At 46.0% G+C, this 15,394-nt stretch overlaps 1 protein-coding gene across 1 annotated transcript; it reads right to left on the reverse strand.

The window, feature by feature from the left end:
• Positions 1-1,759: 1,759 nt before the first annotated feature.
• On the reverse strand, positions 1,760-14,984 carry LOC118502473. The gene is made up of 10 exons (XM_036034705.1): positions 14,315-14,984; positions 9,890-9,977; positions 9,563-9,803; positions 9,351-9,484; positions 9,134-9,283; positions 8,909-9,054; positions 3,986-4,229; positions 2,711-2,803; positions 2,297-2,631; positions 1,760-2,216 (listed from the first exon to the last, which is right to left on the reverse strand). The coding sequence occupies exons 2-10, from the start codon at positions 9,963-9,965 to the stop codon at positions 1,974-1,976; spliced, it is 1,662 nt and encodes a 553-aa protein (XP_035890598.1). The 5' UTR covers positions 9,966-9,977; positions 14,315-14,984; the 3' UTR covers positions 1,760-1,973.
• Between the last annotated feature and the right edge of the window lie 410 nt (positions 14,985-15,394).

Consider the following 15,394-nt stretch of genomic DNA (forward strand, 5'->3'; position numbering starts at 1 on the left):
ATTAGTTCTGATTGCTTTTTTTCTATTCTAGTGAATTGTTCATTATCAGATCAATTAATAAATTATAGTCTTTCACTGTGTTCAAGGATTGAAAGCCTTTGCCTTCTTTTGCCTAGCCTGAGTGGATCGCACTAATGTACGCCTCGTGCTGATCGCACCTGCTCGAGACGATCCTTCGCTACTTTGTGTGGAACACTTTAGACACCCGGCTTCACGCTGGACACGCAAAAAAAGTTATTTTGTTTGCAGTGATACTAGTTTGGCCCCTTAGAGGCTCAGCACATGACGTTCGCACCTGTCTCGAGTGGCGGGCGTGAGTCGTTGGATTGATGTTTTATTTTTAATCTTTCTACCTTCCTCGCCCGGCCCGGCACGGTGACCAAGGTGGGCGAAAAGCTCGCAGAACGTGATGCCGGCGGTTTTCTAATTGTGCATTCGCCATCAATAAAGTTCAATGTCGAGCCTCACCGTTCATATGATCCTCTGACCGTTCGACTCACGGCGATCGAGCCTTCGGTGTTGGAGCCGTTGATGAACGGTGCGGTTAGCATGTGGTCCTGTTCCAGAGGCACGAGAGGCAATAAACGATCATCATTCCGCCAGTGATGTATGTTTTATTGCTGGCTGTATGATTATGGCATCGTGCTGTAACCTTTGATTTGAACTGGAACCAGTTGATCGGTAATTACTTATTTATTTTTAAAATAATAAAATAATTCAAGAAAAATCTTTCTGATGGTGTCTTTTCTTGCACTGCACTGTAATTCTCGCGCATCGTTTGCTTAGACTAAATGTGTGTATCTCTCTGGCGGGAAGGTATGCAGAAACAGGTGTATTTGGTTTGCAAAACTTGGGTAAAGTGCTTTCGGCTTCAGCGCTGTTTACGCTTGATTTAAAAACCACACCCGACAGCTCAACGTTGCTCTGAACGTGATGCGAGGAATTTCGAAATTTATCTAGAAGATAAACATCAACTTACGTAGAGCTGGGTAGTCATGCCTGAAAAATACGATGCATACTGAAAAAGCTGAATAAATACAATGAAAATACCATGAAACGCATTAAGCAGCTTTCAGCTGAGGGTGAAACGCTCAAAATACTATGAAGCGCCGGTGAGTATGCAACGCTCATAACGCCAGGGTTGTAGCCTGGGAAACTTCATTATTTGAATTCGAACGGATCTTTTAACGTATTTTTAATCTCGCGCCTTCTGCAATTGGCGTAGGTTCGCTATTGTTTTTTTTTGTATAAATATACATAATTTCACATTCAAGCAAAGGCAAAAGAGTGAAAATTTATGATTAAACATAAATTAATTATAGTTGTAAGATATAAAAGATGTTAAAAGTCCCATGTTTGTGTACGCAAAAATATCGAAACATCGTCTTTTTTATATTTATGTTGATTTTCTAGTCTGGTTTGTGTATTCATTTTAACCATAGTTCAATTTGTAGCATATTTTAAATGAGGCTTAAATGTACGCTTCGCTCGTTAATGCCAAAACAATCATCTCACTTAAGCCGTCCAAACAAGGGGTTTGATAGCAATCATTCAAAAGGAAGTTATTAATTGTTTGTTAAGTTGGGAAATTTTATATCATTAAGTTTGTTCAAGTGTATCACATTTGATTTAAGTTTATAAAATAAATGAACGACTTTTATGGAAAAAGAAGTTATACAGATATAGTTGATATACTAAATGTGATTATTCAACACGTTATTCATTCGCTTTCAATAAATACACACGAACATATCAGAGAATTAATTTATTTTACTTTGTCTTATTTACAAAACTTACATAGCTACACGGTTACTGCATTGTGAGCAGTTCCTATACTAACATCACTATTATTTGAACGTTCACGTGTAAACACCTCGCGTTACGTCTAGACTTAAGAAAACGGGCCGAACGCTTGCCGGGTAAACTATTCGCTACTATTTACACAGGACCCTAGCCAACCGACGTCCTTGCACTTAAGCGATCCACAGCTTCAATGGCAGCTTGTTGAACAGCTCGTTCCAGAGCCCGGTAAAGATGTCGGCCAGCCCGTGCTCAAGATCGGACCGCAGCTCAGCGATGACTTCGTTCGCGTTCTGGTTGAGGAACAGGTTCAGCGACGCCCCCAGCACTTGATTCCCTTGGAACAGGTTGTCCAGATGTATGCGCATGCCGCCGACAAGGAAGGTCACTTTCATTTCCTCGATAAAGATTGCATCCTATTGTTAGGGCGGAACGGAATTAAATAAAGCCCGGAAGGTGATCGTAGCAATGGGAACAAAGATGATAGTGTACGTACCTCCGGCAGTGGGCGCACGGCAAACTTGGTCACGACCGTTGTCTTGACGTTCTTCAGCGACATCGTTACGTCCCCGTCGCCGACCAGTGGCAGCAGAAGGACGTTTCCCTTCAGGTTGTAGCTGGCATCGATGCGCAGCTTCGGAATCTCGAGCTCGAAGCTGAGCGCTTGCTTGTCAAAGTCGAGAAACGCCCGACGAACGGTCGTGTTCGATGGTCCCTTGATGCTTAGCTTCTTGAACCCACCGCTGAGCGTAAGGCCACCGGAACCACGCGACACCTGGATAGACTCTATCCGCAGTGGATCGAACGGTTGAACACCGATTTCCGGGATACCTGTGAGATGGGAGAGACACATAAATCGGGAACGTTTGGAGGTCGAGGTCGTTACACGCTGGTTTCGTGGTGGACGTACCCTTAGCAATGTACGGGAAGGTTCCTTCGAACATTTTCTTAAAGCAGTCATCTTCGTTCGGGTTTGCTCGCTTACACACTCGCAGCCACTCAGCTAGACGGATGGAGAAAATGGAGGAAATGAAGAAAAAATGTATTTTTATAGTTGAGTTACTCAAGTTGCTTTCCAGGAAAAGCTATATACAATAAACAGCAACCATCTCATAAATTTTTAAGGAAATCACCGCATCTCGTCTTTATACAATCGAAAAACCCCAGCCAAAGACTCATTTGTCCCATAAAACTTTGAAGTTCAAAATCACAACAATCCCCACACGCCTCCCTACATAACGCTCCCCGCCATATTACATCACACACACACACACGGAGCGCAGCAGCGTAAGCAGTCGCGTCCACGTTTGTTTCTTCGGTTTTCATATTCCTTTGGATTGCCTGTTTACTTTCTCCACCGGGGGGGGGTTGGCTTACTGACCGATAAATCTTCTTGCCCGGCGTTTACCCGTCGTAGCTCGATATGGTCATTTCTTCGCGTATGCGCATATCCACGCCACGCAACCGTGACGCAGCGCATAAATGCAATGCCACGCGTTGGGGTTGCTCCTGTCAGGTTGTAATTTGGATGCGAAAAATCGATCGGTATGCAACGTGCAAAAATACCCCCATCGGGCCTTTCGGAATGACGCAACTCGGATGGTGTGGAGTAGCAGCGTGGAGTAGGCATGTGTGGCCGGTGTGTCCCGGTACTGGTTGGTTGGACCACCGGGCTATTTTGGGGAACTGTGTGAACATTCGTGAGACGACACTGTTTAGTATGCCGGTTTAGAAACGGACGCGTGTTAAGAGCAACCGCTCAAAGGTATGAATGTCAAGTATCTATTTTAGTCAAAATTGCCGTTTCGTGATCGCCACCAGAATAAGTATGGGCGTTAATCTGGACGGTGCAAAGATCCTGGATTGTCTAGAGAGCTTTGTTCAGGTGTACAGAATACTGGAAATTAAACGACCCTACGTGCTTTAACGTGCACTTCACAAAGCCATAATATTACGGTGAATTATTTGTCATTTCAATTTTAAGGACAGCAGCTTTACAAAGGTTGAGTATAAGGTTAGCTTTTGATGATGTTTTATAGGGAGAATTTAGGGTAAGAAGTAGAATTTTTTATATTAATTTTTATTTTAAAATTTAGGCTGAGTTAGGTTGATTTTTTTTAGTATTCTAACTAGTAAATCTCACTTTATTTAAAAAGCAAAGCAACTGTTTAACGGCATTACTTACGCTTCTCTTGATACTGCGGCACGTCCTTATTCCTAATGACGATCTCTTTCGCTTCAGCCACGTGGAAAACGATCGCCGACAGCAAACCGAACACGGCGACCGTCGCCAAACCGATGCCCATGTTCGGACGTAACCGTGTCACCCTCGAATGGCCTCCGTCAGAATGACCCGATGCACTTCCAGAACGATCCATTGCGGGCGACCCTTTTGCAACACGTTGAGGGTACAGCTTGCACAACCCGAGCTAATGAACTCCGTACGCCTGCACTGGTTCGGCGAGACTGCAGCCCGTCCTAAGGATGCAAGTTCTTTTTGTTGTACGGTGGGTTTCGTAAAATCGAAAAATGTCGTCCTGCTTGCGATACGATCGCACTGACGAGCGGCCCTTGTCGCTTGAAGAGCGCTAGAACCGAACGACTAACGGCGGGAGCTTTACTGAGCCAGCAGTAGTAGCAGCAGCAGTAGAGGAATCGAGAATTTCGTCACACTGGCAATGTGTCAGGTGCCGGTTTCGCCGACTTTTCGCACAACCACCGTTTCGCAATGGCGCAATATGGAGGAGGGCGCCCACGATGCAAACGAGCCTGGTCAAATCACCGAAGTTTCGAGTGTAGAACTTCGCAACGGATACAGCACCGGATCAAAGCCGCGCACACATTCGCACTCACACTCGCACGATTCAAAGCACCAGATACAGCAGCACTGGTTCGCACTGGATAGCTGAATGTACTGACGAATGATTTCAACGAGCGCACCGACAACGAACCCAAGCACGCGGATGGATGCAAGAACGGTTACGATCACCAAACAGCAACAACTGCAACTGCTCAATCCTGCACGACGATCGACAGATCCGTCCGCTGCGGTCGAGGGCTGTACGATTAATGGAAAGTGAGCTCGTCGCTTCGCACACGGCGCTTCGAGCTGGAATTTCGGGCCGCAAGGAGCGCTAAAGGAACGCGTGCTGGTGGATGGTGGTGGGTACCAACGCAGGCCCTCCCTCCCCCCACCACAGCGTCGCGTAAACTCTTAAGCGATTGTTTTTATTTACCATTGCTGTGTGGAAAAATCCCGACATCGAGTCAGCTTCTTCCTACTTTTGGAGGCTTTTGTTTCGATGTTTTTCTTTTTACATATTTCGTGCGTTCCTCAAACGAGAGTAAAAGTAGTCGCGCTGAGAGGATGTAAGGGCGGAAATAAGCCGTTCTTCGGGTCCCGGGGAGAATTGAAAGGCACGCTTGAGAGCCTCTTGGATGTTGCTGTCCTTTCGGAAGGGTGCGAAGGAATGTTAATATGGTTGGACTTTGCTCGAGAATACTGGCTGGATGAAGGAGATCTGGAACCAGCTTGAGTTGTTGGAATTGCTTGAACTATTATTGTCACTTACATAGCTCGATCATTCCATTTGGTGAGTCTAAAATCGTGTTTTTGTATTTAATGAATGTATGAAGTTTTCGCAGCCTTCTCAATGGATTTGGCACAATCGTCTTCTCCCCAGCACGAGCCGGCGAAAAGGATTTGGCAAAAGCGATTAAGACCACCGGTGGACCGATGGAAGGGAGAGACAGATGGCCCCCGCATCGGTTACATCGGTGGCACGCTAGACGAGCCATAATTAGACATAAGCACCCGTCGCTACACCACACACACGCGCGCCCGTCACACGCGCGCTCCACACCGTTGTGCAACGCGGGTTGATAATAATTCACTTCCTCGTGCGGGCTAAATAAAACACTAAAGCCCCAATAGTTTTGGTCTCGTTTTTGGGGTGGATCGTTTGCACGCCTTTTTGTGCACACGCAACCCCAATCCCATGCAAGCGCGATCGGTAGCGTGCAGTGAACTTTCAGCTATACATAAATGCGCATGAAAACAAACGATCTTCAACCAAGGGAACCATCGAACGGGAATGAGGTTGGAGATGTTATTTTTATTTTGGGGAAGCAAACATGAACGGGTGCTTCCTGCTAAGTTTTGGACGGGCTTGTGATTTATTAACAAGCAGCCAGGCTTCGGCCACAAACGAAGTACCCGCTGGATGATGCGGTAACTAACGTGGATGATCGCTGGGTAGTATCATGATCGAACCATCGATGCGGCCATCATGACCGTGGGTGAACTTTCTTTGGGAGCGGTGCAAAGGAAGCTGGAAAAGCTCGACACGGCACCTTCCTGCCCACCGGCTGCTGATTGCCTGCTGCCAGAAGCTCCATAGGCCAGGGGAGTCGACCTGCAGCAGCCGTCCGGGGGACCGATAATGACGATAAGTGCTTACGAAACGTGCCGTAGGAAGGTGGCCGGTGATAAGTGAGAGAGGGTTTGCCAGTTTTGCGCGCCGGTGGTGCCGTTGTGGGTGTTGCATAATTTTCGTCTTACCTTCAAGAAGAAAATGGGAAAAGAGAAAGAGCGAAAGTGACCGGTAGTGTGTGTGTGTGTGTGTGAGCGCGTGCGAAGGGAAGTACCTGGGAGATGCGAAGTGCTGTGGGGATTCACCTACTGACCATCATTCGTCGGACGAATCCGCGTGTGGCGGACATAGTGGAAAGCACGTGAGAAGCAAGAGGTGAACACCAGCATGGACATGATCATTAACCGACGTTGTGTGCGGATGGAAAGATGCGAAAAATCTTATGAATCTATCGGAAACATTAGATCGGCATGCGTGGTTGATGTTAGGTTCAAACGGACCGGGTTGTTGAGGTGGTTTGCCGAAGAGAAGAGATGATGGTCATGATGAAGAGGATGAATAGATCATTTATTTAAAATCATTATTATCGCATTGAAAAGCTTTTATATTTGGAAGAATTTACTTAACTAAGTTAAGGAAAATTTAATAATTTGTTTTAAGGAATTAAACACTGACTGTAGTAATTTAAAATAAATATATTTCGTTTGAAAGCGCAAGCACAATTTCCAGTAAGCGATAGGCAAATGCGCATCAAAATTTAAAAAAAGTAGACCCAAATGATGCAGGTAGATTCCATCAACAAATGATGTAATTAGTTAAATACCAACAAACCACTCCAACAGATTCTTCATCGCCGCACCTTAAAGGCATTCCAGGTACAACAAACCGTTTATTTGTTTCCTGTGCTATTCATCTGCAGGAGATTAAAATCACACTTTTGTTTTTGCTCCTTTTTCCCCTCACAGTCAATTGAAACGTTACAGTCAAAGTGTTAAGTTGGCGATGTTGAACAATTAATCTACCGCCCGTTTGCAGTTGGCGTGGCGTGTTTGATTTCGCCATGCCTCAGTACGCTTTTGGTTTGCAAATTAAATTTGATGTATTCACGTGAGATATTTTTTCGTGGCGTTGTTTTTGTTCCTGTTCATTTCGTTTTCATCCAACACAGTAAGAATTATCATAGGGCTTGCTCGTTGATCGGTGCAGAGAATGCGATGGTGGTGTGGAACGGTTTCGTGTGGAATTTAAAATTCGTCCCAAGCATGATTGAATTGCGTCCATGCGTGCGTGCGACGTTATGTCACGCGTTATGCTTTTTTATGTTGCTGCTTTCTGGAATGGTCTTTCTTTCGTGCTTATGCTCGAGGTGTCTTGAGGGAGAAGGGAGTGCGGCAGCAGGAAATGCTATTAATGGTATCGCACGGATAATGGTGCAGCGTGCTAGCAGAACATTATAACGCCCTTAGAAAGGTGGCAACGAGAAGCTTCAAAAGCTTAGTGGAGGTGTAATTGATCACACGCAGTGCTGATGAATTGTAATGGAAAAAGTAATCAGAATACTTTTTCCTAGTATTTTGATTCATGATCATTCATTTGTTTTTTTTTAGTTGCTTTACCGTGTACCAAAGTAAACCGATGATCAAGTAGTTGCAACTTTATTTATATTAAAAGAAAACATATTATTTCAGGAGCTCTTCAATAAATGTTTTTCAACAGTTCAATTGTTACTGAGCTTCTTTTTAAAAAACCAACTAGTTAAAATTACAAGAAAATCCAGAAAATCCAGTTTCATGTACAGTTAGTTAATTTTAATGTACAGTTTAAAGTTGCTGAACCCTGACAGCATGGAAATCATACGCGTTAAATGTAACGGATTATTTCAAGCTTAATTTCAAAAGCTCAACGTATAGCGTATAGCAAACACGCGTTATAGCAAAGCTTGCTATAAAATGTGTTATGGGATTGCTTCAGCATGCCATAAAGTAAGGTGAGAGCAGTCGTTGGACAAGATAGCGTAATTTTTTATGCGGTTCCTTATGCAAAATTGCACATGGGTTGAAAATGATTTAAGAATGTAAATAAAAAGAGAGTGTTACTATAAAAAAATTATATTAATTTTACCTACACATACCACATGTAGAACTTCGGTCAAGTTTTTTCATGGAACGAATCAATACCCAGCATTTCTTTCTTGAATTGTGAGCAAAATCAAACGATGAGTAAGGATAAAAAAAAATCTACGTTTATTACGGGGAAAAAGTGCATGTTTTACTATTGTCATCGAAAAAGCAACTTCAAAAATTCCATTTGGTTGTTTGGATCAAAGACAGAAACATTTTTCTTTATTAAAACCACAACTACGATTTTGTCACCAACCATTTCGATCCAATTCGTATCCAGATTTGACTAAGCTTACTATGTACAGGACGTAAAATTGTGTACCATCATTGTGCGATTTGCTGCGTTGCGTTGCATCTTACGAACGTTCCGTTTAAATGAAAGCTTGCTTCCACGTTATTGATACAGCGGTGCATTAAGCGTATGCTTCATTCGTTCGAAACCCGCAAGCACAGATGGGGAAAAAAAAGTGACGTAGTGTAAGAGCATAGAAAAGATACAGTTAATCCAGCGCAAATGTTGTTGATAAAAATTAAAACGAACACTAAACGATACACCCTTAAACAGAAGCTAATCACAAATAAGAGTTGTTTTCCCGGGCCCGTTTTCCCTGCCTAGGGAAACAACACCTCCTCGGGGAAGCGTTCGAGAATTTTGTTGCCCGTCCGCTTGAATATCCGCTGCAGCGCTTTCTCGATCAGCGGAATGAGCTCGGTGCTGAGCAGGTTAAAGTTCTGGTTGATGGTTTCGTTAATGATTTCTCCTGCAAGCAGACGAAAAGAAAATCAATGTTTTAGCGAGTGTTCTTTTGACACGGCTCAATCCCGGTTAGCTAGACTTGCCTAGTACACGATCACCACCGAACAGGTTTTCCAGCTTCAACCGACCATCGGAGACGCGAATTTTGATGTCAAGCTTGTTGAGGGACAGATGATCCTTACCGTTGATGCGCTTCCGATCACCCTTGATGCGCACACTGCCGATACCTTGAGCTGTACAAGGAAAGCAATCGTTGAAAACACCGGTTGTGCTGATGGTCACGTGGAAGATTCTACTTACTAAAGTTTCCAGTAAACTTGCCCGACCCTTTCACGGGCAGCAGCAGAATCCTTCCATCCACAACGTACCGTCCCTCGACGTAGAGATGCGGCAGCTCCAACTCGAACGAGTAGATCTTTCCGTACTCAATCACACTATGAAAAGAGACGAAAATGATCGTGTCACGTTAGCTGCCACAGTAAATCCAATCGAACGCTTTCTGCTAGACTTACTTGAGCTTTTTTAGCTTAAAGTTCGACGGACCGTACGCCTTGATGTCCTTCGCCGAGATACTGACGCCCTGGCCGGGCACACTTTCCGCCACGATCAGGTCGCCCAGATGGATCGGATCGATCGAGGGAATGTCTAGCTCGGGGATGCCTCGGGCCAGGTACGGTCGAAGCGTTTCGATCGATTCCTTCATGCATTCGGTCAGCTTGGGGTCCTCGCGATGGCAAACGTGCAGATACTCGGCTAAAGGGGGGAACACAGAGCGACAAGGATCAGCCGGTGGGTAAGTGTGCTACGGTACGAATATGGTAGCCGGGCGTAATACTTACGGAGATCGACTGCCTCAGCGGTTGCACCGAGTGCTACCAGGGCCACCAGCAGCCACGAAGTGTTGAGTTTGTTCATGATGTGTTTGTTCTAACGAGAAGGAGTAGAGTAAGGATTGAATAAGAGCATTAATTATTTGCTCGATTGCGATACTGAAGTTAAAAATTATAGCCAAGTAGCTGAGACATTAAAGATGACCTAAAATCTGTAACCACATAAGTCACAGCAGCTACATTGAGTTGATGCAACTAATTTTACAGCCCAAATGATAACTCGTTAAAGCCTTAACAACTCTCTAATCACTGTCACCTCTGTGCAATGGTTAATCTCCTCAATTAATGTCAACCTCTTCCATTTGTTTTGCCCTACGAACGTGGTCGCTTCCGGAGCTTCTCCGAGCCTAGCAGAAGGTCACAGGCCCCCCCTAATCGATGGGGGTCAATGACGGCTCTGCCACAATGGAGTTTGTCTCGCAGGGTACTTAACCCCTTAAACTTAACCTCCACCGCTTTACGTCAGTTTCCGTCGAAACGAGCGCCATCGTTAGCACGCACCGAAAGCTCGGGTGCAGTAATCCGCCCCGGTCATTAGGTTACTGCTACTGCAGTTAGTGTTCTCATTTTTGTATTATACTTACGCTTAATTGTATTAATTGCAACCACACGGGTAAGCGATCGAGTGTAAAACGAACTCTTGCTTTAGTTAGCTTGCTTCATGGTTATTTTTAAAACCATACACTTCTTCTAATTGCTGTTCCGAAAATGGGAACGTGTGAGTCAGCGTGTGGGAAGGAAAAACAAAGCCAATCGACAGGCTTTGAAGGGCGAGAATGGGGGAGTGAGCCGTTCTTTTCAAAGGGTTAATTTTCTTCAAATGATACGCAAGGGGGCGGATAATTAGTGGACAGGTTCTGGTGTGCGCTCCCCCCTCCCGATTGCCACGATCGATCGAATGGGAAAGTGGTTTTCTGTGTCTAATCTAATCTATTACGGTACGAGGCGCACAAACGGGTTCTTGATCCTTCTTGCAGGGTGGTGATTTTTGCGCAGAAACTTGACATTGATCGGACAATTATGCCAAACTGGATTACTTTCTTGCAGCGAGTACGAGTAATTATCCTGCGAACTTTGTACCACGGGCTGGGAGTGTTTGCAACGGAGAGTTCAAGGATGATAGCGAAATAGCAAGACTGGATTATTAGAATGGTAATTTATGGCATTCTAAGTATCTGAACGTATTGATGGTATCTTCCTTTGTTGGAGGATTGCGACCGTAGCATTCTAGCAAACACCATCTATGCTTCTTTGTTATTGAATTGTTACGCTCTAACTTGCTGTAACATAAAACTTTCAAATAAATAATGTTATAAGAATGTAGTGACCCTTTAACGGCCTTCAAAGCGGAGACGATATCCACACTTGATCACTCGCAGCTGGTTGGTTGTTTCTATCTGATCAGCATTATAACTTCTACGAAACAAAATTTCCTCCGGATCTCTCGTTCATCACACCGTATACAGTAAATATCAAGGTGCAGCTAGCGCGAGGGGTCGCTCGATAGCGTTACCCAAAGAAGTAAAACAAAACCTCACATTTTGCAAAACCACCACGGTTGCACCATCTCGGTTCGGTCGGTTCGAGCACCGAACCAACGGCCGGCATTCGTGTGTCACAGAGATGCTGGCAAACCGCACACCGCTCGCCCAACCCGACTGGCGGATGTTGAAGTCATGTACTGTTTCAAGGTTCGAAGGCGGTACATTTGAAGCATAGGGTCGGTGCCATCGCACCGTGCTAGAAATCGATACGAGCTGCTGTACTGGTGGTGCTGCTGTGACGAAACCGAAAGTTAGTCGTTTCCTACCAACCGGCGTTGGTGAGGAAAGAAGGACCACGAAGCTGAAGGAACAGGTTCGGGGTAGATAAAGAACGGTAAAGAACGGACGGAGGAGATTGCATCAGAAGATCGGTAAACGACGACAGTTGATCGTTGCCAGCAGAACGTACTGCCAGCTTCAAGGTAAGTCGAGTGTCGAGCTGATCGTTCCGTTCTTATAGAAATTGGGAGCGATTGGTGCTCGATAGCTTACCTCGGTTAATCCGGTTCTGGTGCTCTCCAAGCGGCTGAAAGTTAAAGCAATTGTACCTGAAGTTACACTGTTTCAAGCAACAGCTGAGCAACAGGATGTCTTCACAATTTTTGAGAAGTCCAGCGCTGGATGGGCTTTGACGTCAGTCTTTTCATGTCAGCAACTGACGTCACTACCACTAATCCACCGGGTCATCCCAAGCCAAAAGCATATCCATAAAAATGGCTAAAGTGCGATTTTTATAGCATGTTTTTCATTAATAACTGCACTTAAAGAAAAAAAGACAAAAGCAATTGCAATTTTGTTTTTGTTTTTTGCCAGACAACCAAAATTGATGGCTGAAAACCTTTCGAAAACGGCTTGCAGTTAGTAAATCGAGATGCAACCGGTTTTGATAGGTAAGCCCCATGCCGAATATCATATGTTGAAGAAGTGATTGGAGCACAAGTCAGCCTGAAAGAAAAAGAAAGGCAGAGTGCCTTTGATCATGAAAACAGAGAAAGAAAGAAAGAGAGAGAGAGAGAGAGAGAGAGTGAGAAAGGCTTGAAGAAAAGCCCAATTCACTAGGCCTTGGAAAACCGTTTGGCTTAAGTTTGTTTGGGCATCAACTCTCTTTCTCTCTTTCCCTCTCTCTCTCTCTTTTCTTCTTTACATTTTTGACTCCGGATTGCTACATCGATTTATCGCTTTCGGTGTCGTTTATCAACACTGTTACCTCGTGCCACGGCCCACCCATCACTCCTTTCCCCACCACAAACCGTTTCATCATCCCATCGTGGACGCACGTGTCTTCCCTCCAAGCACCAAAATGCACCCCAGTCGGCTGCATGTGCATTCCCTCCTCCAACGCGGGCGCACGGTTTTGGGCTGTTTTGTCGTGCGAAACCCACCGAATACCGCGTTTATCGGTAACCTTGAAAATGCAGTTTTTAGGTGTCGCCTAGTGATCTTGAATCTTGCGCTTCCAATACCGTACCGGAGGAAAAACGTTGCGTGTTTTTGACTCCCCTTTTACCACACCGAGCGGTTTACAGTTTTTGGAGGTACCTGCTGGACCTGCGTCTGCCCGATACGCTCAAACACTCTGCGCGGGGAAGGTCACGCCACGAATTTGTTAAACCGGCTCTTGGGATCGATTTATACAGCAACCCGGCAGGTACCGGTGGCTTTCGGATTTTTCTTCCCTTTCAAAGCAACCGGGCGCCGTATCGTAGATGGTGATGATGATGATGATGATGATGATCGAGTTGATGTTTGCAATCGGGCCTATTGGAACGACGGTAAACCCCCAGTTCGATGAGCTGACCTTCCGAGTTTCCGCTAGGGAAATGTGGCGAAAATAGACAAAACAGCTTGAGCAAGCGACCGGGTGGCTTAGTATGGTTGGGTGATGCGATGCTGCTTTGAATGTGATGTGGTAATGTTAAAGCGGGTCATTGAAATTTCCCTGCCGCAGAGATTCGGACGGGTTTGGTTTCAAATGTCGATGCGAAAAAAAAGAAACATTGAAGAAAACATCTGTTTGCACACCCGGAATGATAAACGAAGAATATTATCCTTGAGGGGCAAGATGAAATCTGTTTCAAGCTTTTGCTTGATACGATCTTCCTATACTTTCGTATAGTTTGTGGGTTTTTAGTGCTTTTTTATAGCATTTTTGTAATTGCCTGAAGTATTTAGTACAGCAAATAAAATTAAGTTTTGCTTTAGGTGTTTCCCAAAAAATGCACTTCTCAAACACATTACATTATTTCTTCATAAAGCCAGCTCACGGGGTCGCTCAGATAGCAAGTAGAATCCCCAATCCGTCCACTCACTCACTTTCAAGTCACAAGCCACCTCGCGCCTCCACCGGAGAGCGAAACCCGTGTATCGGACGCACCAATCATTCCGGTGGCCGAGTTTCGCAACCCCAAAACAGCAACCCTTTCAACGGCACCGTGCAGCATAAAGCTCGTTCCGTCCCAGCGTTTCGCTATCTCGGCCGTCGCAAGCCAGGCGGCAATCACCCAGCACCACCGAACGGCCCAACCGCAGCACAGCCCGAGAATCGATCAAACGCCGCAATGGAACGCGAAAATTCGCACCGGTTCGCCTTGGAACGCACCGAAACAGGTGCAGGTGCACGCGCCAGGCTTCGCGCGAAGTTGATGCAACTGATGCTCGTTTTCGTCTTGCGACTGCACGTCGCCGCAAAGCCTCCCTCTAAACGCCATCTAATGGGGGCGGCTGTCCGACAGCATGCGTCCCATGGCAGAGGGACAGTTTGAGTCCGCGCGAAAATTTGTGTGCAAAGTTGATCATTAAAGCTACTCGTGCTAATCCCATCCAATCTTACCTGTCGAGAAGAGTCAAAGCTATCGGTTCGGTGTACGATCTCGGGCCGGTTTTTCCTCGCGTTCTTGCCACACACACTCAGAGAACAGCACTTGTGGTAGCCTGGATGACACGAATGCAACTGCGTGGAAAACTTGGTAACCGCACTCGAACACGGATCGCGCAATAATCACCAGTAGTGCGAACGGTGATCAACGATTAACCCTACGGCACGGGCCTAGGATTAGAGAGGGAATGCTGCTGGGACAGCGTTACTGCGTTACGGACAGGGGTAGCGTCTGCATCGAGTCACACCGTTCGGCACCTCGCAAACAAAACGACTGACACCGATAAAGTGAACTCCAAACACCCGAAACACGCCAGCCAACGAAAGCAACCAACCAAAATAAGCAAAACAAATGTACACGCACAACTACACACACACACACACACACACAAACACACAGGGACACAGGCACGCAAGCTCTCCACTCGGCAAACTTCACTTCACCCAGGTTGCGGTGCAGGATGGTTTTTGGTGACGGATCCGCCGCTTGGCCGTGTCCGTACGGTTCGGTGACGTTTTTGCAAATGAATGTCCGAATGCCCGAAACGGAACGATGGTGAGAATTTCAGCGATCGACTGGATGTGGCAATCGACAACATAAGTTTTATATACCGTGGCAAGGGCAGCCGGAGTCGGAGCGAGACAACCGTGCAGGCCAATCAGTGCAGGCAGCACTGGTTGAAGAAAAAAAAACAAAAAACCCCCAACACACACCCCAACAACAGCTGAGGGTTCGTGGCTTCGTGCGGCGTGCAGTCTTTCGTTTTTTTTTCTCTCTCTCTCTTGAACCCTGCACCGGCTGCAGCAAGGGGGAGATGGGCCTGAGAACAAGCTGCTGCTGGTTGGCGGCCTATCGACACATACTGCACACGAGCATAGCGGAGGAATAAGGGGACGGGGGGGGGGGGGGGCGGGAGGATGTTGGTGGAGGCTTTGGGAGGGAGCGATGAAGCGATGGTGACACCAATCGGATGACACGAGTCGAATGCTGGCGCTCGGTTTAGGATATTCTGCGTCCGTCCGACCGAACGATCG

The sequence above is a fragment of the Anopheles stephensi genome, chromosome 2 (genome assembly GCF_013141755.1).
Source record: "Anopheles stephensi strain Indian chromosome 2, UCI_ANSTEP_V1.0, whole genome shotgun sequence".
Taxonomy (NCBI): domain Eukaryota; kingdom Metazoa; phylum Arthropoda; class Insecta; order Diptera; family Culicidae; genus Anopheles; species Anopheles stephensi.